This window comes from Apaloderma vittatum, unplaced genomic scaffold (assembly GCF_000703405.1).
Source record: "Apaloderma vittatum isolate BGI_N311 unplaced genomic scaffold, ASM70340v1 scaffold3913, whole genome shotgun sequence".
Taxonomy (NCBI): domain Eukaryota; kingdom Metazoa; phylum Chordata; class Aves; order Trogoniformes; family Trogonidae; genus Apaloderma; species Apaloderma vittatum.
Window position 1 is genome coordinate 11,745 of NW_009707371.1, and position 25,829 is coordinate 37,573.

The 25,829-nt window shown below is 40.3% G+C and overlaps 1 protein-coding gene across 1 annotated transcript in view; it reads left to right on the forward strand.

Moving 5' to 3' along the window:
• The first annotated feature begins 1,112 nt into the window (after nucleotides 1-1,112).
• LOC104271474 (sex comb on midleg-like protein 2) overlaps nucleotides 1,113-25,829 on the forward strand; it is a 59,107-nt gene continuing 34,390 nt past the window's right edge. Inside the window, 5 exon segments of the mRNA XM_009866155.1 lie at nucleotides 1,113-1,134; nucleotides 8,071-8,139; nucleotides 15,767-15,837; nucleotides 20,262-20,496; nucleotides 24,577-24,665. Of these exon segments, the coding sequence (XP_009864457.1) occupies nucleotides 1,113-1,134; nucleotides 8,071-8,139; nucleotides 15,767-15,837; nucleotides 20,262-20,496; nucleotides 24,577-24,665 (486 nt within the window).

A 25,829-nucleotide genomic window follows, 5' to 3' on the forward strand; every position in this document is an offset into this window, starting at 1 on the left:
ATTCCTAGTAAATAACTTGCTTTTCAACTGTTATTCCTTTTATGTAACACTGGAAAGATGTAGCTTCTGAAAATGTTACCGTTGGCAAAACTAATCTTGGAAAAAGGACGCACATTCTTAAATTCAAAAGCCATAAATCTCAAAAGTTTGCTGATGTCAGCTATAACCTTGTAGGATTTCCTTGGAAGGAAATGATCGAGGAAGGTAATTCAGAAATTTGAATGTATTTTTGTCCAGTATTACTTGAACAGTTAATGGAGAAGGATAATAAATTTGCTGGCTTTATTGCTTTGAGACTAAAAAGCTTCAAACAAGTTTGACTTGAATCAAACACACTCACCGTTCAAAAGACTAGGTGCTAGAGTACAAAATTGCAGCAAGATACAGACAAAATAAAGTTTGGTTTTGTTGTTTTACAATAGTTTAAAGAATCTAGCCCTTCTGGTTTCTAAACCCTATGAGAATGTGGCTCATTGCTTTTATCTGCAGTTAGCGTTTCCCTAAGAGGTTCTGTGTGCTCTATTACAAGTCGTAGTGGGCACTTGGGCCTTTGTGTGGATTTCTTACATCAGTATTTTGTTCCCCTTTCCACTGTAGTCATGCAAGATAGTTTATTTTACTCAAAGGTCTTTAAACTGATGATTGTTTAACTTTGTGCAAGTGAGGCAGAATGAATGTATTAGGTATGAAAGTTTTTCTTTTGTTTTTCAGTAATGTTTATTGGGGAAAAAGGAATAAAGCATGTTTTGTACTTTTTTTGTATTAGACATCTACACAAAATGCAAATCATTATACGATGAACTGTCTAAAACAATGAGATGAAATTTTGGGTTCTGTACCTTTCCTGCTTTGATATATCCGTTGTTTACATGCTGTTCTTCTACACAGTTTGTTAAATGTTTGCAACTTAAAACCAGCAAGATAATTAGACACCAATACAAAAAAAAAAATCCTGCTGTCCGAAAAGAGAAAACCCAAACCCCAACAACAGCCTCCTCCCTAACTTGTTGTATTACTCCTCCACAGGAAACTGTTGTGCTGAAAGGAAGAATTAACTGGTCTTTCAACTTCAGCGTTTTTATTGTGAGAGAGGAGATCACAGAAGTGTTACCATGGGGAGAACAGCAGCCAAAGGTAAGGACTGGTAGCTTTTATCCAAGAGGAAAGAAAATAGAGAAGCTGTTGAATTCTCTTTTTGAAGGTGGTGGGATATTACTTGGCAATTACTGTACTGTTCAAGAAGATAGTTTATGATATGTACTGAATACTGGTAAGTTCAGTCTTTACGTTCTTTTAGAGTAAGCATGCTAAATTTGGCTTACCCTGGCATTCTAGAAGTTCAGCTAAAGCAATTTAGTCCTGTGACAGCCTTGAAGCCATTATACTACTTTAAAAATCGAAGAATGTGTCTAGGTGCAATATTAAATGAACTGTAGTACTTTGTTCTGAAACCGCATACAATTTAGCAGGACGATAACTGAGTAGTACAAGGGATGAAATTTTATCGCAGCAAATGGCGTTAGCAGCTGTCTCTTGAAGGTAGAATAAAAAAATGTAAAGAAATTAGTCCACAAATGCACAGTGTACTACGAAGGAGATTTCTGCTGTGTCACATCTGCAAAAGTTAATTATGAATCAAGTGCTAAAATAAAGAATGACTTAAGAAGAAACAAGGGTGTTTCAGTTGGTGGAACAAAGACAATGTGAGGAGAGAAAGCCCTACTGTCTGAAACCAGGTTGCTGCTGCTTTTCAAAGCTTTCAGATTAGTAGTTCTCCCTCATAAAACGCTGCTAACGCTTTTGTACTTTTTTTGAGCTTTCCACCTTCAGTCCAGGCTGCTTTATGTGGTTGCGTGCTCCCTTGGTAAATAATTGTCTTTTACTGTAATAAATGTTCAGTAGTGGCAGGAGTCGTCCACTTAATTGTTGCACCAAGACTTTATGGAGGAAGTCTGTCCCCTTCTCTTGCAGGTTTTTCTGCATGACTGTTGTCTAAATGTACTAAAGGAGACAGCCTGTTCTGGACAGATAAGAGTCCCACTAGGGAAGCATAGAAAGAAGGGAAAGGAGGAATGTCATATTCACTCTGTGTTGATATCCTTGACTGTGTGCACTGAGGCTTGGTGAAGGGTGGCTGAAAGGTGCTCAGAATTCACTGTGGTAGGAAGTGAAAGAAGGCCCCTTCCTCAGCAATGCCAAGTCTTGGGCTTGGCTTAGTAAACTTCATCCGAAGGTGAGTAACTAGATGGCATGGGAAGAGCAAATGTTTCGGTCACCCAAAGCTATTTCATGTCCATCAGGAAGAGGCAAGGGATATTTCTTTGAGAAAAGTAGTCTCCTGATGTGTTCTGAACACCCGTCAGAGTTGAAGATTTTAAGGTGGCTAAGAAATAAGTGCAGGAATCTCAAAAGCATGACCGCGAACTGCTTTTTCCCCGCGGTGGACAGAAGGCAAATAGCAAGTCTTGGAGGGTAACACATATATGCCTCCTTGTGTGGCACACTATTCTGTCCTAAAAGCTATTACTGTCAAAAGATGTGATGCTTGCCAGCACGCAGATAAAGCAATCATTTTGTTTGTTGAAAGGGTAGCTCTTCCTAGAAGGAAGTGTGGAGTTTTAAAGAAGCATCTTGGACAAGAAGCATGGGTGTTTATAAGAGGCACTATACATTGGTCACCAGGATTATCTTTACCAGACCTTGTATCCTAAAGGTGCCTTTTCTGATTGTACTTTTTTTTTTTTTGGCATTCACAAGCCAGTCATGATAGCTTTGTCTCTTTTCTTCTTTGTCTGTAAATTCTTGCATGGTAGATGTGGTTGCTCTTGACTGTCTTCCGTTGAGTAATGTTATCAGCATAAGAATTGTGTGGTTACAGATAGGGTGGTAGTAATGTAAACACATGGGATTTGGAATCAGTAAGCAGAAAGCACTATGACTAATTATCCTATTCTAACCTTGTTTTGTATCTACAGTTTTAGTTCATGAAGTGCACTGTAGAAGTTAGTTGGTGAACAGTAGAATATGCTGCTTCTGTAGTTTTAGTATATGTTGTATTTTAATCTTACTACTTAGAAGAAAACAATATTTCATTAGGTTTTGAAAATAAATACTTATCCTGTATGCATTATAGGTTAAATGTGTATTTATTTATGTGTTAAATATATAAACTCTATATACTTACATATGTTTCTATTTTTTTAAAACTATCTTTGAAGATGGTATCCCATTCTTTCTTGCTTTTTCTTAAGACAGATGAGTAGCATGTAATTAAGTCCACAGTAGCAGTATTTCATGGTTTTTTGTGTATTTTGACAAAATGATCTAAAACGTACTGTTTTTTACATTGGAAAGTAGAATAAAACTTTAAAAAGAGAGCTTATGAATAGAAAAAGATAGATAATGAATTAAACTGACCTGTTGGGTGTTTTTTGTCACCATGAGCTTCCAGACTCTGGAACTGATTAAGTCTCTTCTGTCTCTAATATATGAATACAGTTCCGGTTTTCTAGTCCACTTTTCAGGTTCCAAGGAATTAGTCATTTAACATGGTTAGGTGAAGGAGAAAACACTCTTTGTACCTGCAGAAGTATTCACCTCTGTTATAATCTTATTTTTGAGATTTGACCTCAAAGTTTGACCAAGCTGAGGGTCATATGTTTAGGGAGTCATCTTCCTCAGCTCCATGATTTGATATAGTAGTTTTCCGTGTCTCAATTTTCTTTTCAGTGATCTTTCGAAACTAAATTTACTAGAATTTAGGATAGAAACATTTCAGTTGTAGATTGGCATGCATTTTAAAAAAAAGGCAAAAAAAGTGCATGTATTTTGTATTTATAAAATTGAATTTTAATAACATTGTATTTTCTTCAATGTTGCTTTTGAAAATAAACCATAAATTCTTATTTACTCTACCTACTGACGTTGGAAGAGGCACACCAGACTAAAGCATCATAGAAACTGTGAAGTGTAGGCTGGGGGAAAGTGTTCTGAGGTGGTAGTAGATACCCTGTGTCTGACGTGAAACAGATTAAAAATAGTAGCTTTTCATCTGCTTAGACGAAACATGCTAGCTTTGTAGTGGCCTTCCTAACATTGAAGCTTAGCATGCATAAAAGCGAGGAGAGCCCTTGAAAAAAATCTTGGTTTTTATTGAGACTTGTATTTGGAGGCTTCTGTGTGTACTGGGGGAAGTTTACTTGGGAGTTTTAAAGAGTAAATTTCTGGCCATCAAAAGCAAGTGATAGTGATGGTGCTTTGGGTTTATTATGAATGAAGATGCCTCCACCTCAAATTAAATACATGTTTATACTGCTGTTGAGAAATCTATTTCTTCTTAATGTCATCATCTCTGCTTCTTCTCGTAGTTTTCTAATGGCTGATGATAAGAAAAAATGTGTTGCCAAGGGTGTTGCATTTCAAGGTTCTTATTTGCTGTGATATTTGTGAGATAGGCCCTAAACCTAACTGGTACAGGAAATAAATAATCTGGGTGCTGGTTGTCAGTGAGAACTCATCTGGTGTCCAGGCTGCGGTTTTTCACATTCTTTCACCTGTTCTTCATGTCTCTCATCATGAAAGGCTGTCATCTTGTTTGAAATCTGGCACTGTTGGGTAGATACTCTTTCATGACTCTGTCCTTTCAAGCTTTGGGTGTTCACAGGAAGCAGTTATTAGTTTTCATCTTCAATAAGTCTCTTATGTGGAACTCCATTGGGTTTCCTCTTTGGAAGTAAGTGGATTGGGAAGTTATCTATTCTGTAAACTGTCAGCCTCATGCCTGCAACAGTCTCCTGCCTGTTTTTGGGAAAGCCTGACTAACTGAGCTTGTAGAACGTGGCCAAAGGATCTGCGGGTGATTGCCACCACCTAGTAGAAAACTAGCTGGCTCTAGTTCAATCCCAAAGATGCTGGATGGAATATATTTTGATCTGTAGGAGTGAGAAGCCGAATGTTAACCTTGTGTCTTGTCATTGTTGCTGAACTAGTTTTAACTCTATCCCTTCTGAGATTCCCCCTGGTGGTTGTTGTCAGGATGTAGGATGTCCACTTGTGTGGGTTAAAGTCCTGAGGAGGTACTGGGATTATAGAGCTCTGTGGGCATCACCCAGGAGTGTTTCAGCAGGTCTGTCTGAAGTTGACCTCCATAAGGATTTTTCTCTGGGAACCTGTCAAGTAGAAAATGTTTCAAAGCAAACTTTTTTCCAGAAGGAAGAGCAGGTAAGTCAAGAAGGAAGACTAAGTCAAGGAGTAAACATAGCATTTTTGTTCCTTTTAAAAGGGTCTGTGATACTCCTCATATCTGCTTTAGGGGAGACAGGTGATATTTTTGCGGCGTATTTTGAGCAGATATGTAGCTGTAGGTATATTTTCTAGGACCGGCGTCTGGGTTATTCTTTGAAGGTGTCTTGGCCCTGAGTACGCTAATCAGCTTTAATGGCCATGACCAACCTCACATGGGGTCTCTCCCCACCCTGTCCTGGGCCCTGGACTCCATGTCAGCTTCTGGGACCATCACTCCTGCCCCAGCAATGCCGGAACAGGGCTGGTCTCCAGCTGCCCCCAGCCCTGCCCCACCCGGCCATGGTCCCCACCAAGCTGGGCCCACTGATGGAATCATAAAATTGTTGTCGTTGGAAAAGACCTTTAAAATCATCCAGTCCAGCTCTGTCAGACCCACTGCTAAATCGTGTCCCTGAGTACCTAGATGGCTTTTAAACACATCCAGGGATGGTGATTCAGCCGCTTCCCTGGGCAGCCTTTGCTGTCTTTGATAACCCTTCCAGTGTAGAAGTTTCTCCTAACATCCAACCTAAACCTTCCCTGGCAAAACTTGAGACTTTTTCCTCTTGTCTTATCGATTGTAAATTTTGACAAGAGACTGACCCCCCACTTCACTGCAGCCTTATTTCAGGTGGTTGTAGAGAGTGAGAAGGTCTCCCTTCAGCCTCCTTTACTCCAGGCTAACCAACTCCCGTTTCCTCAGTCTCTCCTCATAAGACTTGTTCTCCAGACCTCTCAACAGCTCTCTTACCCTTCTCTGGGCCCACTACAGCATGGATTCATGTCCTGTCCAAGCCTTGACCTGTCCCCATAGAGAGTGCCCCGTGCTGGGGCATCCCTTGGTGCCTCCCCGCTAGTATCTCCTGGCCCAGGGTGACGGGGTGGCCATGCCTGGTGAGGCCCTGCCCAGACACCTCTGAGGGAACCCTGGCCAGTGCTGTGCCCTGGCTAAAGGAGTGCCACATCCTACTCAGCACAGAGCCAGGTGGATGGCTTATCCCGCCCTCAGTGACCAGTGGGGAACGATTTGGGGGTTGATGACAGAAGATTTTCATGATTCAGTTCTTGCTGTATGTGGCAATTCCTCAATAAATAATAAGGTTATAGAGGCAGGCTACCAAGCTGGTAGAGGGCTTAGAACATGAGGAAAGGCTGAAGGATCTGGAGCTGTTTAGCCTGGAGGAGATTGAGGGGACATCTCATCGCTCTCTACAACTACCTGAAGGGAGGTTGTAGAGAGGTGCGGATTGATCTGTTCTCCCTAGTGGAGAGTGATAGGACGAGGGGCAGTGGATCCAAATTGTGCCAGGGGAGGTTTGGGTTAGATATTAGGAAGAATTTCTTTACTGAAAGAGTTGTCAGCCATTGGAACAGGCTGCCCAGGGAGGTGGCTGAGTCACTGTCCCTGGAGGTATTCAAGAGACAAGTGGATGTTGCACTGGGGACATAGTTTAGTAGGTTGATAGAGCTGGGACAAAGGCTGGACTCCATGATCTTCAAGGTCTCTTCCAGCTGAAACTATTCTATGATTCTATGAAAAGAAATGGGATGAAAATAATGAACATCACAAGTTGCTCATCAATACTCCCTGTTTCAAGAAAAGCCTTACTTTACAGAAAACACATCAGGGAAAAACTGTTAGGGTGTGATCTTTCTGCAGAACAAGTAATTTTATCTCAAGTGTTTCTGATCACCACATGCTTCTTATTCTACGTTAGGAATGTTTTTATTTCAAGTGCAATCCAAAGAACAGCTAATGATTTAAGTGTGAGTGAATACAGGAATCAGCTACCAACACTGTCTTTTGGTGCAAGAGAGCGATCCCTTCACGTGTGACAGTTCAGGCTAACTGGGATGACCCAAGGCCTGAGCTGAGGCACACGACTTCCTGGGGACCGGCCTCATTCCTGATGCTGAGACATTTGCAAACTGAGAAAGTTATTCTGCCATACAGAACGTGATAACCTTTTTAAATCTGAATATATGCTTGCATTTTGAGTCCAGACCTGGTGTCATGTTTGAATTGAGCTTGAGTCCATGAATGTCAAAAGCAGGTCACCAAACCAACATACTTCAAAGGTTAAAAGGAACGAGTGGAACTGGCTCCCTCAGTCTTCTCTGTTCCAGCCTCCCAGTCCCCCTGTGTCTCTCATACACACTGAAATCCAGCAAAAATGAAATATGAGAGACTCCTTTCTGTAAGTGTGTAGGGATGAGTGATATGGAAGGTAGATTCTTCTGAGTGATTTCTTTTTAAATAACTGACATACATGCATTTGACTATTCAAGAATTTAAATATAGAATGGAATCTATGACTCGGAAATATGCTTTTGGGTTGGGTTTGGTTTTTTTTTTTTCCTTGTTTCTAGTTCATAGTGGTTTAGACAAGATTTAAAAAGATATCCAGTGATCTTAAGGATCTCAAATTGTGTGTAGCTTAAGTGAAGCTGTTAAAAATTAAGACAGAGTTGCTCTTTGTGGAACTATGTTACAGTTTCTGCAACTGAATTTATTCTGATAATGTGATTTATTCTGATAATGTGATATAAAGTCATCAAAAGTTCTGTTTTTTTCATGCTCTATATTCTCAATGCTTTTTGAAAGAAATATAGTGCAGTGATTAAATTTATAGTACAAATACCTTTTTGATTAGGCACTGAAATGTATAAAAGAAAACCAATATTTGAACAAGACTTTCTGTATTGTTTGAAAGCATTTTTTGTTATGTTGGGCATCGTTATGATGGGAATATTACATTTATTATGTAACGGAATCTTGTCTTTTAGATTCAAAGAATATTAAAAAAGAGAAAGATGGGAAGAATCAGCAGGCAAACAACCCGTCTTTAAAAAGTGGTAGGTATTGCAGCTGCCAGGTTATTAGTTAAGGTACTCTAGAAGAATGTCTTTGGATTGCACTATGTCCTGAGGCTTTTTTTTTTTTCTTTTCTTGTAATCCGTTTGGCTATTACTGGTGGGTAGTTAGAAACATACCATTGCCTTTCTCTGACTCTGTTAGGAAAGTATGTTTTAGTATAGAAGATGATGGTTGAAACTACTTGACTTGAGCCTGATAGTTTTACTAGTCAAGACAAGTACTCTTTGTATACATAATGAAAGATGCTGTGTAAACATTATTTTTCTTAGATTGCTACTGATCTCTCTGTTCTTCTCATTATGCTTTTTCCAGTTTCATGCTTTTTTTGTTTACCACAGTTATCTTCTCTTTTCTGAATGTGTTTGCTGGTGTCAAAGAAAGGATTTTCAGTTTAATGGTCTAAGTTTTTAGGAATGTTAGCTATATTGAATTACCTGGCATTCTAATTTTACTTTAAACAGGTTCTGTTTGCGAATCGGTTATGTTTTTCAAGTAAACTGAGGAAACTACATACTTGCCAGAAATTATTCATCTTCTTACCAAACTTAGACAGCCTCTACTATCCTCAACAAGAGTCATAGGGCAGTACATACATGGGATTGATGGCAATTTAGCTTTTGTGGGCTGCAGTGAGAGGGCAGCAGCATCTTTATATACATGCTTATGTAACACCTTTCGTATGTTCCTGTTGGTTGCTTGAATTTGGGACAGTAAAAAAGTCATGAGTATGTTGACTGAAATAGAAAATCTCTTCAGGAGCTGTTAGTTAATTCTTGATAAAATGTCACTGGGTTACTTAAACTCTCACTCTGCTTATATTTCTGTGACCTCTGAATCCTAATAGTCTGGATTAGAGTTTTTCTTGGGTACCAACAGAGTTCTTTACAAGTAGTGTAGTCACTGAACAAATGTGCTGAGATATTAACTTGGTAGCTGGGTAGTTGAGGTGATGACTTTGCATATAAGATAGGATACCCTGTTACCACCAGCTTTCTGCTGTTACGTTTGCAAGACTTAATTCTTCCATTTCTTGGAATCCTAGTAGTCACCTTTGTTATTCTTCCCTGGTACTTGGAGATAGGAAAGGAAGTGTATTTGTGTCTTGATTTTCCTCTTTTGTGGTGTCAGAGGAGCTCCAGTCAAACCTAACTGAGATAGAAGGTCTGTGTTTTAAAATAATGTTGTCTGACATGACAGATGGAGCCTGTAAGACGTGCCTCTCCCCACCCCGGCCCTCAAGCAGCAAGTGCTTTTCATATGTGGGTAAGATAACCATATTTCATGAGTCATTGGAAAATGTCCCTGCCTCCTTCTGCAGTAGAGAGCAAAGGTGTTGAAAAAGCTTTGTGGAGAAGCAGTGCTAAGCAGGCAAGCTTGATTCTGTCATCTGTGTTCTTCCACTTGGGACTATGTTGTTAATCTAATGTCTGAGCACTGAATTTACTCCAGAAATCTAGACTCAGCTCTGGTAAACACTTACAGAGGCATGCCTTACTTAAGATCACACAAGATCTCTAATTTTCTATAGAGGAGATGATAATTTTTATCTTGTGTTGTTGCTTGTTGGTGTCAAGGAAGAAGAAAGAGTACTGGATAAAGAAAGATGCCTTACAATGCTTTGGGCTAGCATCCAGGAAATCTCCAGTTTTCAGGGGGAGGTGTGACAGGAAAAGTCGAAGAGGAGGATAGATATAGAGATGTGAGAAGGACAGGTGAAAATATAGACTAAAGTAGCTAGAGAAAGACCAGAGCAAGAGAAAAATTCTGATCATATGATCGTGACGCACAGGTGGAGGTACAAGGTATAAAGCAGGGCATGAAATACCATACCCTTAAGCTACTGTGTTTGCAAAGAGTATGTAAACCAAAATTAAGAGTAAACCTCATTTTTGACAAAGAGGTTGTGGAATGAAAACCAGAAAAAATACATCTCTTGACATGCACCTGAGGCTTTTGACAAGGGATCCTAGGGATAAGATGAGAAGACATGAAGTGCTCTGTGTGCTTGAAGAGTGTTGATGCTGTGGTGATACTATATTTAACTTAAATAAACTCAGGGTCTTAAATTCATAGAATGAATCACAGAATCATAGAAAAGTTTCATCTAGAAGAGACCTTGAAGATCATGGAGTCCAGCCTTTGTCCCAGCCCTATCAACCTATTAAACTATGTCCCCCAATGCAACATCTAATTTTCTCTTAAACACCTCCAGGGACGGTGACTCAACCACCTCCCTGGGCAGCCTGTTCCAATGGCTGACAACTCTTTCAGTAAAGAAATTCTTCGTAATACCTAACCTGAACCTCCCCTAGCGCAATTTGGATCCATTTCCCCTCGTCCTGTCACTCTCCACTAGGGAGAATAGACCAACTCCCACCTCTCGACAACCTCCCTTCAGGTAATTGCAGAGAGTGATGAGGTCTCCCCTCAATCTCCTCTTCTTCAGACTAAACAGCCCCAGATCCCTCAGCCTTTCCTCACAGGACTTGTGTTCTAAGCCCTTTACCAGCTTGGCAGCCCCTCTCTGTACCCTCTCCAGCACCTCGATGTCTCTCCTGTAGTGAGGGGCCCAAAACTGGATGCAGTGCTTAAGGTGGGGCCTCATCAAAGCTGACTAGAGGGGCACGATCACCTCCTTGCTCCTGCTGACAACACCATTCCTGATCTAGGCCAGAATGCCATTGGCCTTCTTGGCCACCTGGGCACACTGCTGGCTCATGTTCAGCCGGCTGTCCATCAACACCCCCAGGTCCCTCTCTGCCTGGCAGCTCTCCAGCCACTCCTCCCCAAGCCTGTAGCACTGCTGGGGATTGTTGTGGCTGAAGCGCAGGACCCGGCATTTGACCTTATTGAATTTCATGATGTTGGCCTTGGCCCAGTGATCCAGCCTATGCGGATCCCTCTGGAGAGCCTCTCTGCCCTCAAGCAGACCGACACTTCCACCCAGCTTGGTGTCATCTGCAAACTTACTGAGGGTGCACTCCATCCCCTGGTCTATATCACTATTAAAGATGTTAAACAGGAGTGGCCCCAGTACTGAGTCCTGGAGGACACCACTCGTAACTGGTCGCCAACTGGATTTAACTCCATTGACCACAACTCTTGGGACTTAGCCATCCAACCAGTTTTTCACCCAGTGAAGCGTATGTCCGTCCAAGCCAAGAGCAGTTAATGTCTCTAGAGGATGCTGTGGGCAACTGTGTCGAATGCCTTACTGAAGTCAAGATAAATGACATCCACGGCCTTACCTTCATCCAGCAAGTGGGTCACCCTGTCTATCTATTTATGAGTGATACTTAACTCGCAGTTTAAATCTTCAATTTAACTTTTGTAGAACTCTGACTTAAACTAAACTTAAGCGTTATATACAGTAGAAGACAGGGAGTACTTCTGCGAACTGGGCATTCACATGTTCATGGAAGCAGATGGGATGCCTCCAGGAATGCTGAGGTAGTTGACTGATGTCACCGTGAGGCTTCTTTCTCATTTTGGAGAGGTCATAGTGATTGAGGAAGTTTCATGATGACTGGAAAAGGGGCAAAGAGTATGTCCAGTGGCACAAAGGAAAAGAAGGGAGCATCTGGGGAATTACAGGGTGGCCTGCCTGACCTTAGTCTTTAGGAAGACTATGGGAGAAAATCCTCCTGGAAGCCCCTTCCAAGCAAATAAAGGACAAAGATGAGGTTAGGAACAGGTGAGAGGGAGTTAGCAAGTGTGAACTGTGCATGACTGATTGCCTTTTGTGATGAGTGATTCTGTAAACAAGGGGAGAGCAGTGGATGTTATTAGTCTCAACTTTAGCAAGGATTCATTTCTGTATGGTTTCTGTAGCATCCTTTCAGCTAAACTGGTGAGCTGTGGTTTGGATAGGTGGATGGAATATTGACTGGACTGTGAGACAGTACATGGTCCACCTGGCAGCTGGTAGCTAGTGGCATTTCTCAGAGGTCAAAACTAGGGCTGATGATGTTTTATGGCTTACTGATACATGGGGATGATTGGAGAGAACACACCATCAGCTAGTTTGTGGGCAACCTCTAACTGGGAGGAGGAGCTGGGAGGCTGGAAGACACAGGGCTGCTCTTCAGATGGACCTCCTCATGCTAGAAGGATGGGCTGGCGGGAACCCCATAAGATTCAAAGCTAACTGGAGAGTCCAGTCTGCCTTGCAGCAGCCCAGGCGAGAACCAGTTTTGTGGGAAAGGCGCTGGATCCCTGACAGGCAGGGAGCTGAGTGTGGGCCAGCAGTGTGCTCTTGTGGTGAAAGACCTCAACTGCATACCGAGTCCTGTCAGCACAACTACAGGCAGCAGGCTGAGAGAAGGGATTTGCTTCTTTTTGATGTTGGTGAGATTTGGATGCGAGTACCGGGTTCAGTTTTGAGCGCCCCAGTACAAGGAGGACACTGCTATGCTGGGGCAAGCTGGCTGGCAGTCCACTAACAAAACCCCCGAAGGAGCCGGAATGCAAGATGTAAGCAGAAAACTGGTACTGAAACCAGACAAATTATTTCTTCAGCTGAAAGAAGGGAACATATATGAGAGATTATCTTTCTTTCTTCTCTTTACCTGATAGGCAGCTGTAGAAGGGTCAGAGCCAGACTTCTCTCAGAGATGCAGTGGAAGGATGAGAAGCAACAAATACTGTCTGGAGCATGAGAGATGCCTACTTGATGGAAGGAAAAAATCCTGCACATTGAGGGTGATGGAGCCATAGAGGAGCAGGAGGCTGAACTAGAGACCTCCTGGAGTCCCTTTTAGCTTGAGTTAATTTGTGATTGGCAGGTTTGACAAGAAGTGATAGGGTATTGATACGGCACGGCAGAGAGTGTTAATGTTCAAGCAACTATGATGTAAACCTATTTCCTCCATTTTTAATTAGTCAGGCAGTTTGCCCATCCTGATTTTCTTGGTTCACCATTTTAGAGTCTCACCCATGTGTTGCTTACAAACTGTTTTTTTGATCAAAGGTCTTAGTTACCTTAGTGTGTGGGTTTTTTTCCTTTTTCCAGTATATGCTGGCTCATTCCTGAGAATAAAAATTTCTTTCTCTCTCTAGTTTTCATTTTGGTGGGAGGTTATAAAGTTGTGCTTGTTGCATAATGGCTTTTTCTTAAGCTGTTTAATTCACCCTGTAGGTTTGAGTAGGAAGAGGGACGCATGTTAAATCATTTAGTGCAAGATAATTTTTTTAAGGGTTTCTGTTTCTCAGAAGTTTCATGTTTTCAGGGGCTTTAGAATTAGAAATATATATAAAACAACTGCTTTTTATGTGTGCACACTGAGAATACAGAGAAGCTATTTGCATAGATATTTTTTCAGTGTATCTTCCTATACAAGCATCTTACATGTAGCAAACATACATCCATCTTCTATTTCCATGACTGCAGTAATTAAATGATAATTATCACCATCCCTGAGAGCTTGGCTTTAATTTTAATACAGAATATCTTCACAGGTGGAGAGGTTCTAATTTTAACTTCAGGTTATCTGCTTTGATAGTCAGGATTTAAAGCAAAGAGCCAGGCAAGGTTGCTTTCCTCTTGGCTTTATCTTCAGCTGATTGCTTTTGTTACCTTATGTGTCCTTCTAGTAAATGTTCCCTGAAAAAAAAACCCAAAACAACAAAACAACTCTTGATTTCCCGCTGTACTTTTGGTTCATCCCACCAAATTTACAGTCTTTTTATAATAATTGAGGTTATTTGGGAGATACTTGAATACAGAGATAATTTTTTCAAAGTAGGTGAATAAGAATTTCTCTGGGGAAAGGTGCTGTGTCTCAAGTATCTATATTTATATGGTCTGGTACTGCAAAGCTCCGATTCAGGATTATGGCTTTTGCATCATGTTAGTCCTGAGACAGCTGGGATGAAGCTGAAATTTTCTTTTTGCTAGATTTAATGTTATTGAATTGGGTATTTTAAAGTTTACTAAGGTAAGTGCTGATTGAAAAACAACTTTTTTAAAAAAAAAAAAGGAAGTCAACCTGGAGTGACAATTTTATTAGACTCAAGAATTTTTATAAGATGAAACCTTGGTAACAGTTCATTGTATTTCTTTTTGGCAGCCTCCTTGGCCTGTTAGTGCAAAGAGCAACAGATCTGGAGGCTGCTTTCTAGAGAAAGCCCTGAAGAACTGTTTCCTGATACAAAAATATCTAATATAAACATAAGTTCATGCACCTTACCTTTTGTAATACAAAATCAATGCAAGTTTATAAATGTGTGAATAATTTTCATTCCAAAATAGGACTTCCAAGATGTTGTATGAAAACATCTTTGTTACCAGCCTACATACAGTCCAGACCACCAAATTAAAATCTTTTGAGATTTTTCTGACTTGTTATATATTGGACAACCAGTTGGGCCTCTGCAGTGCCAAGGTCAAAGACACTTTTGATATTGTTATGGTGAAAAAAGAGGATCTCAGCAGGGGTAGTTCTCTGCTGCTTGAAGCACCATTTATTTTCAACTAAATGAAAACATGCTAATGCAGGCAGACTCTGGATTTGAGCCACCATACGTGCTTCAGAGAAGCAGCGTGTGAGTACTGGAAAATGTTGCCATGTTTCTTTGCTTCTCCGCTCTCCTGAAAAATGCAGGGAGGTGTTTAACTTGTGTCCAGTAGCGTTTTTCAAAGGTTTATTGATAAAGCCAGTGTGGTCTCTCCATCATGATGAAGGATTTTGCTATATGCCATGTGAATGGCCATGGCTGAGCCGCTGGGTGGCATCACTGCATCACTTGGGGGTTCATGGATGTTGTACTCTTCAGGAACATCGGAAAGATACCAGCTGGCCAAAAAAGAAAAATAAGCAAAGAGCTCACTTAGTTAGTTTAGGAACAAAAACATAAGCTGTGCCATTGTAGTTTTGCTCTTGTGCTTTATGTTAATTTAAGAAATGCTTGCTTGTATCTTTGGTGTTTGTATTCTTCCATTTATACAAAACTGATAATGCTCGTTAAATCAAAGGCAGAATGCCAGTGGAAAAAATACAATGATTCTGTTGCTGACATTGCCATAATACTTACCTACAAAGAGAAACCTTTATTAGGCTTAAGATAAGAAGAAGCAAAGATGCAGTTGGAAGGCTGTACTAATCTGTTTGCTTTCTAGTGGACTGGGGGTAGTATTCTCAACATATATTTCAACAGCATCTACATATCTGTGTTTTTCAACATACATAATTTCAGTACTCCTAATGAGGTTATTGTGTCAGTCCTGCTGTAAGGGGAACTAAGGTACAGGAAGACTGTCATGATTTGTACAAGGATGCTTGGGAGGTCGTTATGCAGAGAACTGAATCTACATATCTTAACTTGTATCTTTGTATGTGGACCACAAAAAAAAAATACTTTGAGGAAGGTTTACGTTGATTTTGCCTACTGGGTGATTGCCCCTATGAATTAATGGTACTCTGAAACCTCCTTCAAGGGTTGCGTGTTTTGCAGAGGTGGAATTCCATTTGAGAGTAATCTTGCTCTTCAAAAAAAGCACTACTAAAAAGTAGCTGGATTTTTCTGTCCTTTTCTTTCCCCAACCCCCCATTTAAGTTCCCTTTAAAAACTGTCTGTATGGTCTTTTTTTTATCTTATGTCTTCCAGAACAGTTTAATTGGGATGATTATCTGAAAGAGACTGAATCAGTAGCTGCCCCTCTACATTGTTTCAGACAGGTATGCCAGATACTATTTTGCAAGTGTGTGTCTGTATGTATGTATGTTACAGGGCTATTATAGAGCAACTTTTATGTTTAGAATGCTTGCAAACTTCCCATTTGTCTTCTTTTGATCTCTAGTTATCACTAACTTACAGTTTTGGCAGACGCTAGCTACTCAAGTTTTTCGTTCTTGGTTTCTGCCTCAAGCTAGACTTTGAGGGTTTCATTAAAATTGTTGCTTTCAACTCTGTTTTCCTTTTAAGAAAAGGCTGGTTAATGAAAACAGATAGTCTTATCAGAGTTCAAAACTATTTTCTACTTTTTTCAATAATCTTAGAGGTACCATGGTTTTAGTGAGAATTAAATTTTAGCTGTTCATCAGAGGAGTCTTTCTCCTGCCCCGCTTCTAAAAGAGCCCTCTCAAGTCTGGCTAGCTACAATATCTATGTGTGTATGTGCAGTACAGTTTATTCGCCACTTCTTTTCTGGATCTCTCAAATGTGTTTGATTTTGCCTCTTCCTGAACAGAGTGCTTTTTCCTAAGGAGTAACACATACTGAAGTTAAAAAAATCAAGGGGAATATATGGCAAATGCTGGATTTATAATGAAGGGTGTTTATGCCCTACGAGTTTGATTCTTCCCCCTACCCCAATGGTTCAGTACATTATTTGCAGCTGCAGTTTAAGTCTACTGTCTTGTGTGAGCTAATGACATCCACTTATCCAGCCCTCTGGAGTTGACTTTTGTGGGCATCTTTCTCTCTGTAAAGGGAGCTGGGACTGGTATTTTCCCAAGCTGAGGAGTATATTAGGTGCATAAAGTTAAATAGGATGAGTTTTGGTCTGTATACCTTTGCTGTGTTAGGAAGACAGATGCTGAATTAGGTAGTTCAAGTTCCTAGAACTGTAATAGGTGTGATGAGCGGTGTGTGTCTAATTCAGTTGATTGGGCATGTTCAGAAAGGTATCTTCTAGGGGTTTGTTGGTAGGTCTGATGGTACTGTAAATGATACTGACCTCCAGTGAGGACCAAACAAAAAACAACACGAATGGAATAGTCTGAGGGGAAGAGGAACTTTCACTCAATGAAATGTGAAGTAGAAATGAAGAGTAAGGAGAGAGGAATGCAGGTGGTAGCATTTCCGTGTACTGGATCTTGAATCTCAGCTCGCTCTTTGCAGATGAGCATAGAGGACAAAGAGCACCTCACGTGCTGCTTACCACGAGAGATGCCTAACAATAGCAGGGTCCAAGGCTCTGAGTGGAGCTTTAGAAATTAATTCTGCGGTATGTGTGTTTCATAGTGGATACTAGCTCAAGGCAGAGACGTCAAGCTCTGCTGGGATAGAGGCAGAGGGCAGTAGCGTATCCCTGGCTCATCGTGAGGTGAATGCCATGCTGCCATATGGACCACAGACCACTCTGACCAGAGTATACGCTCCCAAGAAATGTAGCAACTGCAGGAATCTGCTCGGAAGCCTTTCCTTGTGCCTTTTTTGCATCTTCCTTTTCCTTACTAATGCTCAAGAGGTCCAAACTGAACCACTGAGTAACACTTTAAATAAAGATGCTAAAGTGACACATGTTGACTGAGATAGGTAAGTCTGAGTGACCTGGATTGCCTAAGGAGTGTGTGGATTTGAAAGAAGAGCGCTAATTTCTGAGCACAGCAGATCTCAAAAGAATTGACATATGCAGACTCTCAGTTTTTCTGAAAGTTGACCTTTAAGTAGAAAGTCATAGAATCATAGAATGTTCGAGGTTGGAAGGGACCTCAAAAGATCATCTAGTCCAGCCCCCCTGCCAGAGCAGGATCACCTACAGTAGGTCACACAGGAACGCGTCCAGGTGGGTTTTGAATGTCTCCAGAGAAGGAGACTCCACAACCTCCCTGGGCAGCCTGTGCCAGGGCTCTGTCACCCTCACAGTAAAGTTTCTCCTCGTCTTGAGGTGGAACTTCCAATGTTCTAAGTGATATGCAGTGTTAATTAGCGCAGAGCTAGCTAGCTCTTCTCACTACGTAATGTTTGTACATTTTGGAAACTAAAGTGCTTGAGCTTTGTGTAGGACTGAATTGACTTTTACTGGGTGACACATGAATTGTATGTGTCATTATCACTCTGTATAATGTAAAGAAATACACTGCTGTGGCCTGCCAGAAAACAGATAGCAGAGAAGCCTAATTTGACAATTATATCCAGAATTTGTGACCTGTGGGAATTCTACAAAGTTTAAATTTTGTAGTAATTAAAAATTACCTGGGGAGCAATAAATTAAAGCCTCTGCCATAAATTAAGATACAGACACAGACAGCTAATGGAAATTGATTAAAGTATTTATCTTAATTTAAAAGGTATTTTATCTGTTGCTCTAAGTTGTTTTTAATTACTGCTCAAAATTTCAATGCATTCCACCTCGCTTTCTCCCCGAAACTTTTTTCAAGCAATTGAAAATTTTAAATAAAAGAGCTCAGTCCCTTGTGTCTTGAACAGAGCTTAAAACAAGCTACGGAGCGGTTTTGTTATTTTGCTATAAGGATGAAGCGGAACGGAGGAGTTGCCTTCTAGTAGAATGCCATGAGTTGTTGGTATTTAAACAAGCTCACCTTTTCTACAAACAAATAAACAAACTGCCCAGTTTCTCAATTTCAGTTGCCTTTCATGGTTGTAGAAAATAACAGCTTGACAAGCAATATCCTGAAATTGAATTGCCCTTTAAATTTAACATGCTCAGGCTCCCCTTTCAGACAGCCTGCTGTCTTCAGTGCAGCATTGGCAGATGCTGCACTCAAGAGTTCAATGAATGTTGCTCTCCTCCTCAGTTTTTTTAGGCTCGGACTCTTCCAGGGCTCCTGCTGTTGACCTAGGGCGTGCTGTAAGCAGTGCACCTGCACACCATAGCATGGGATGTATTTTAAAAAGTTAAATGTGATGAAGTCAAAATACCACTTAGACTTGCTGGGGTAGCAGATTTCTTCAGCCTTCTCCTGTGTACCCAGACGGAGAAGTGCGTCCTGCTCTGCCTTTGGTGGGATCCCCGCAACACCGGCTCACTTGGGCAGGAGAAGGGACATAATCTTGTGAGCGTGAGTGTCCATGGATTTGGTTTCTTCTACCTGCCTCTCCTGTGTTAGGATTCAGATGGTGTTAATCTGCGTGGGAGAGCTACTTGGTTTAAATGTCATGGGAAAAGCCGCATACAGCTTGTGGTGCCTGTGCTCAAGAGCAGGTTTGTATTCGAAGAGTTGCAGAGAAGGGCTTCCAGGATGATAGGAGAATAATCATGCTCTCCTAAGAGAAACTTTTGTGCTGGACTTACTTCTTGAAAGAGGACTGAGAATGAGTCGAGTTGCCCTCTGTAAACACGTAGATTTTACTGTTACTTGGAGAGGTGCACAAAGAATAGATTAAAATTATAATGTTGCTAAAAATTTCCATTAATAAATTTAGGCTGGAATTGATCTAAAGAGAATAGTAAGAGGCATTCTATCCCAGTTAGTGTTAATATATAAAGTTTTGAACATCATTAGGTGGTGTTATTGCCTGTAATACTACAGCAGGCAAATAATCAGACCGTGATCCAATCTCTGCCAGCAGTGTATTGATACATGAGTAAAAAGTATTCTCCTTCTATTTTCCTCATCTTTAGCTTGCAACAAAAAGTTCTGCTCAGAGACCAAGTTGCGTTTGTCACGTTTCTTTTCCCTGTGCTAATTAAATTGGCATTTCATTGTATGTATATGGATATATTAACTTCTCAACAAATACACACAAGCTGCAATTTTTGTCTTAGCACAGAATCTTTATGTGACTTTAGGACCGTCCATTTTCTTTCTGTAAAATGCAGTGAACACCAACTCCTTTTTCCCTTCTTTTGTTGTACTGTGAGTTGTATTTTCAGATGCAGAGACACTTCCTTGCCTTGAGCTTTTGTAGTGCTTAGTGCAGTAGGGTCCAAATATTGTTCAAATTTCAAGATATTACTATAATGAGAATTACCACTTATTTTGAGTTGAAAGCTAACAAAACTTGTGGGTGGTTGTTTTCTTGTGGTTTTTTTTTTTGGTGAGTTGTTATTTTTTTTGTCGACTTGAATATCATGTTTCCCAATGTCCTTGTTTTCCATTCACTTCAAGTCCTAATGACTGCTCCCCCATCTTTATGTTCATACCTTCATTAGAATCTCCTTGTTAACCTTCTTAGCATGCTTATCTTTATAGAAATCAGTTATGCTTATGCAGTAGGAACATCAAGTATCTGCAATAGTAGCTATATGTAGGTTATCTTGCTGCGCTTTCTGACCTGCTGCTGAGTTCAAAGACTTCTTTATATTTACCATTTACATGATATGTTTGGATGAATGAAAGCTGTATATTGAACTGTCTGGTAATCTGGGCCGTACTAACGACAATAAGAAAAAGCTTTTTACCTTTTATTGTAGTCTCGAATTCCACCTACGAACAATTTCAAAGTTGGCATGAAACTGGAAGCCCATGATCCTCGCAACGTTACCTCAGTTTGTATAGCTACAGTCATTGGGATCACTGGTGCCAGGCTGAGGTTGAGGCTGGATGGAAGTGACAACAAAAATGACTTCTGGAGGCTTGTGGATTCCTCGGATATACAGCCCATTGGGACCTGCGAAAAGAAAGGAGGCATGCTTCAGCCTCCGCTGGGTAAGAAACAAAGCTGCTGGACCAATGCGTGTGGAGTATTGCTTTCATGACGTCGATTTTACCTTTTTGTCTTGACAAATTCAGCGGTACTAACATTTCACCAAAGAGCTATTTAAAGAGATATGCAAACTAATTTAGGCTAGGTGAACTACAGAATCCCAGAATTGTTGAGGCTGGAGAAGACCTCTGAGATCATCAGGTCCAGCCTATGACTATGAATTGTGGCACTTTTTTTTTTTTTTGGATTCTTTTGGGGTAAGAATTAGAAGAGTAATTAGAGTTCTGCTTTTTTGTTTGCTTGGGGTTTTTTTTGAAACAGTCCCTTAACATTACCTAGGAGTGCCTGGCGTGTTTTTTAATGATGAGATACACTGTCATGTGCCCATTCTATAAATGTTTCCTCATACACACCCAGCCTTACAAGTGTGTACGGATATATTTTCTTGCTTGATGCTGTGTGAGCTCCTTTAGCGGATCTTCCCGAGAACTGGGGAGAGCTGACGTGCCTTATTCCTCTCCAGTAAATCAGAGCAGCCCACTAGAAGGCGCTCGCCGCCAGCCGACCCGTGATGAGAGGCTCAGTCCCGAATGGTTCCTGGGGCGCTGCGCAAATTGGTTGTGGTCTGGGGAAGGCAGCACAGGGCGGGTTAATTGCAGCAATCTGCTCTGAGGTAGGGAAAAAAGCACCCCAGGGCTCTAACGAAACTGCAGGCATATATTACGTGAGATTCTCATCTATCTCCTCGCATCCACACGTGTTGAGGGACGTCTGACCGGTTTGTGGCGACTAGTTTGTGAGCACGGTGAATGCTCGTGAACAAGAGATAACTTTCCTGTGATTAGAAATAATATGCAGAATTTCTTTTGCCTTCCATAAACAATATGGGGGATAACAATATGTATCTCCCTATTGAGGAGATATCTCCCTATTTGTTAAATGGGGAACTATCCAAAGGAATTCCTTCTTATATGATGAATAATCAGAGGGAACTTTGACTAACTATAGTAATAAAGTGTGCTGTGATTAACCTGTATGTTTAGGTCTGCATTCTTCTACCTGATTTGTTACAGCTTAAACTTCTAGGTGTGGAAATCTTTAAAGAAACGTGTCTGTGTCTTTTTTTCACATGGGCCTGAACATCGTTCTGCTTTTAAAAAGGGGCGAAAATAATGACCGAAATTTATCTTAGCTCTTCCCCAAGCCCCCCACAACAGCAGCACCACCTCCCCTTATTATCCTGTTAACTTCTGTAGTTTTTAGAAGATGCAAGAAATAATGTTCTTAATATAAGAAATTAACTGTAATCAGAAGTTATGAACCTGCTTCTGGTTTGGTGTCCTCAGTAACTCTTATGGATTTCTCATCAAACGTTTAATGAAGATAGGTATGCTTTCTCTTAGGAGCCTCTCAAAAAAACTCGTCATCCCAATTTGTTAACAACTCAAAGTTTTTCTGAATGAAAGATGAAGTGAAAAGTATTGTTTCACTACAGTATGAAACTTGATTTGCCTGTAGAGAACAGACACAGGAGCAGTTGACATAACCATTAAGACACTTCCCATAGTTTATAAGATTTTTGTGGTGTTGTGCTGCTTTGGAAACATAAGAAAAGCAGTGCAACAAGGCTGCCAGTCTAGAAATTTTTTAGGATAGTAGATACCTTCTGAGCCCAGAAGAGCTTTTTTCCTTCTTTCCTCTGGATGTATAGAGGTTTTGAATGAAAGCACTGGAAATTCTTGACACTTGGGTAAAATGAGTCTTTTTTTTTTTTTTTCCCCTCCTTGAGAAGTTATTCGGTTTAACCTCTCTGAAGTTCTTGGTATAACCTTATAGATGAAACCAGTGATACCAGTATGAAAGAGGGTTGTTAACAGACAAAAGTATACCTCTTCCTTCGGCCCCACATATGTACAGTGTTAAATACATGGCTTCAGGAGCACAGTGCTTTTTAAAATGTGCTTCTCAAGAAGTCTGATGAATAAACCAACTCTGGTTATGTAGAATGAGGGCAGTTGATCTGTTAAGAAGAGAAACTTTCCATGATGATCAGTGGAAAGATTGATGCCTTCTCTTTGGATATTGTTTCATACTCTGATTTGGACAGGCTGCTTGTACTGCAGCACCTAACAAGCAGCTGTTTCCCTACCCCCAGGCAGGTAGGTTTACCTACTCTCTGAACAATTGCTGGTTATTCAGAAAAGAATGTGAGTGCCATCATTTTGTCCCTCCTGCCCTAGATTTTTTCTGGAGATAGGCTAAATTCCAGCAATCAAACATTCTGGCATACCTAGATAAATTTTTGAAAAAACCCTTTTGGCAGTTTTACAGCATCCTGTTCCTGGGCAAAGCTGGGAGCTAATAGGGTGTATAATTACCTCCTGTTAGACATTTAAGCAACTGATTTTTGTTAATTTTTTTTTCCTGAGTAGTTGGGAACCTTCTGGATGCTTGTGTTTTGCTTCTGTCATAATAACTAGATAAAACAGTCTCTCCTCCCTGTTTTCACACAGGTTTAATTATGCATGTTAAATAAGGGTTTTTAGAAAGTGATTAAAGTAGCAAAGAGTTCCTGTTCCAGCCTTGTTTTTCATGGGTGAGCTTATTTGTTCAGAGCTTAATGTTCTCAACAAATTATGTTGAGGATAACATTTTATCTGTTTTTACCAGGGCAACGTACAGGCCAGTCAAAGTGAATTGAAACTGTTGTTCAGTTGTCATTCCTTTGTCTTGTGTGTATGTCTTTTCTGGGTTAGCTGGTTAGAAATATTGCCTTTCAGTAACCTGTAGATGTTTTGGTTGTACAAGGACTTAGAGATCACACCAGGACTGATAATCAGCTCAGCAGTCCTCAAGTTATGACACAGTTTATCCTGTATGAGCTTTGTGTTCGTTCAGCTGTTGCATAGGTTGTTCCGACTTGAAAACTGTTTGTTCAACTGTAGATAGCTTAAAGCTACTATTTAAGAACTGTTACAGCATATAATCCAATTTTAGATGACTTAATGATTTAATTGTTCAAGAATTATAGATCTGTTCCACCTTTCTAGTTAGATCTTTGTAAGAGAATTGTTGTGGCTCAGTTATGAGGGAGCTCATTGGTTCTTGGCAGATTCTGGTACTATTTGCTTTGTGGAAAATCTTCCAATTTGCTTTATTATGTCTGCTTCTCTGTAGAACTGTGCCAGACATCTAACTGCCAAAGATGCAGAAAAAATGTCCACTATGTCTGTTATCTTACTCATGACTTTGAAATATCCATTTGGAAAGCACAGAAAGCAAAATTTATTTTTTTTTTTATCTGGAAAGTAGTTGATTCTGAGGGAGGATTATCTGGAATGAGAATGTTTTCAGCCAGACTTCTGTTCTGCTTGAATAAGGTATTTCATCTTAACAAACTTGATTATCATTTGTACTTTTTATACACTTATTAATGAAGAATATTAAAGTACAAGTGTCTTTCAGTGTATGTTTTCTCATGATACGTGCATTTATTGAAATAATTGTATTTTTTCTTCCTTCCTTATGTGTTCTTTGATTTTTACAGCTATTTTTTTATTTGTTTGTTTGTTTATTTTCACAGAGGAGGGAAAAGAAACTGATTGTTCTTTTTTTTTTGCCTGTGGTCTAATGAAAAAATTGCAAGACTTTCAAAAATAAGAAAGATATCTCAATAAATGAGAGGATTTGGAGCAGAGGATGTTGTTTTAGAATGAGGGCAAAAAGCAGACCTGAAAAATAAACTAGCACTGCTTGTGCTGGGAAAGTTCCACTGGACCAGGGACTCTGTGGGACAACCTTATGATCTTCTGTACTAGAACTTGCATGTTGTTAAGTCCTAGATGTTTATCTGTAATATAACAAATTACATTAAACGATTCTGCAGGCAAGCCGCTCAGGACAGACATGCATCGCACAGCTTTCTGCACTGGCAGTGACCCTGTTTGTTCTTTCTTGGCCCCTTTTATTTTGACCATGTCCAAAATACAGGGAGTGAAGTGTTAATAAAACAGTTGATATCCCTCTTCTCCTATTTTATTTTACAAACTGAAAGTAGGTCTATTTGTTTGTTTGTTACTCAGGGTTCCAGATGAATGCGTCTTCTTGGCCAATGTTTCTCTTAAGAACTCTCAATGGAGCTGAAATGGCACCTGCAGCATTCTTTAAGAAGGTAAGAAGAAAAGGCCTGATAGTAAACAACTTTCTATCAGTTGGTCCAAGGTTACATTTTTTAATGACGATGCCAAGATATTACCCTGTTGTCTGCAGCACGGAAAGGCCAGACTATTACTTAAAATGACTTTGAGCTGTATTGGCAAGCTACAAAGCTAGACAGGAAGCAATCTCTTTTCCTGAGCTAAGGCTTTAAAGTATGGTATGTTTTTTAGAAAAACTGTACTAGCTCATTTTTTATGTCTCACAGATTTAAGATACGATGCGTATCTTAGAGCACCATATTCATGTAATTGTGCACAGGAGTTAAAAAGATGTTAATGAGGAGTAAGAGCCATGGGAATACAGTGGTGCCTGAGAAGGTTTTGTTAAGTGCTTTCATTGGGCACATACTCATTTAAAATATAGTGAGAAAGTGGTTGAAAATATCAGAAGAAGCTGTTCAGTTTTTTAAGCGTGACTTGAATAAGTTACTGTGAAACGTGAAAAATTATACAAAACCGTCAGCATTATTAAAATGCCTTGTCAGTTCACTTTTTTGTTGAGGTGGCAAAACCCTGCTGTCACATTGAGTGACTTCATTTTTGATACTGAGAGTTACATTCACAGAATCATAGAACAGTTTGGGTTGGAAGGGACCTTTTGAAATCATAGAGTAAATGACCTTTAAAGGTCCTTGCCAGCCTAAGGTTGTATCTGTGATCATCTAGTTCCAGCTCCCCTGCCATGGGCAGGGACACCTCCCACCAAACCAGGTTGCTCAAAGCCCCATCCAGCCTGGCCTTGGACACTGCCAGGGAGGGGGCATCCACTGCTTCCTGCTCCAGTGCCTCACCACCCTCATAGTAAAGAACTTCTTCCTAATATTTAATCTAAATCTGCTCTGTTTCAATTTAAAGCCATTACCCCTCGTGTTTTCACTACATACCCTTGTAAAAAGACATTGACAAGTATGTCAGTAAGTTAAACAGCTGGATTCAGACCTGCAATCACATTGCTTGTGTGTTAACTTTCTATAACGATATAATCTTTTAATATAAGATTATAAAAATTTTCTGAGATGTGATGAGCCAAACTTCTCTGTGTAGCCTACTAGCACATCTGAGAGGACTTTTTGGATAATGAGGTTCTTGAGGCTGAGGTTCCATCAGGTCACAATTCC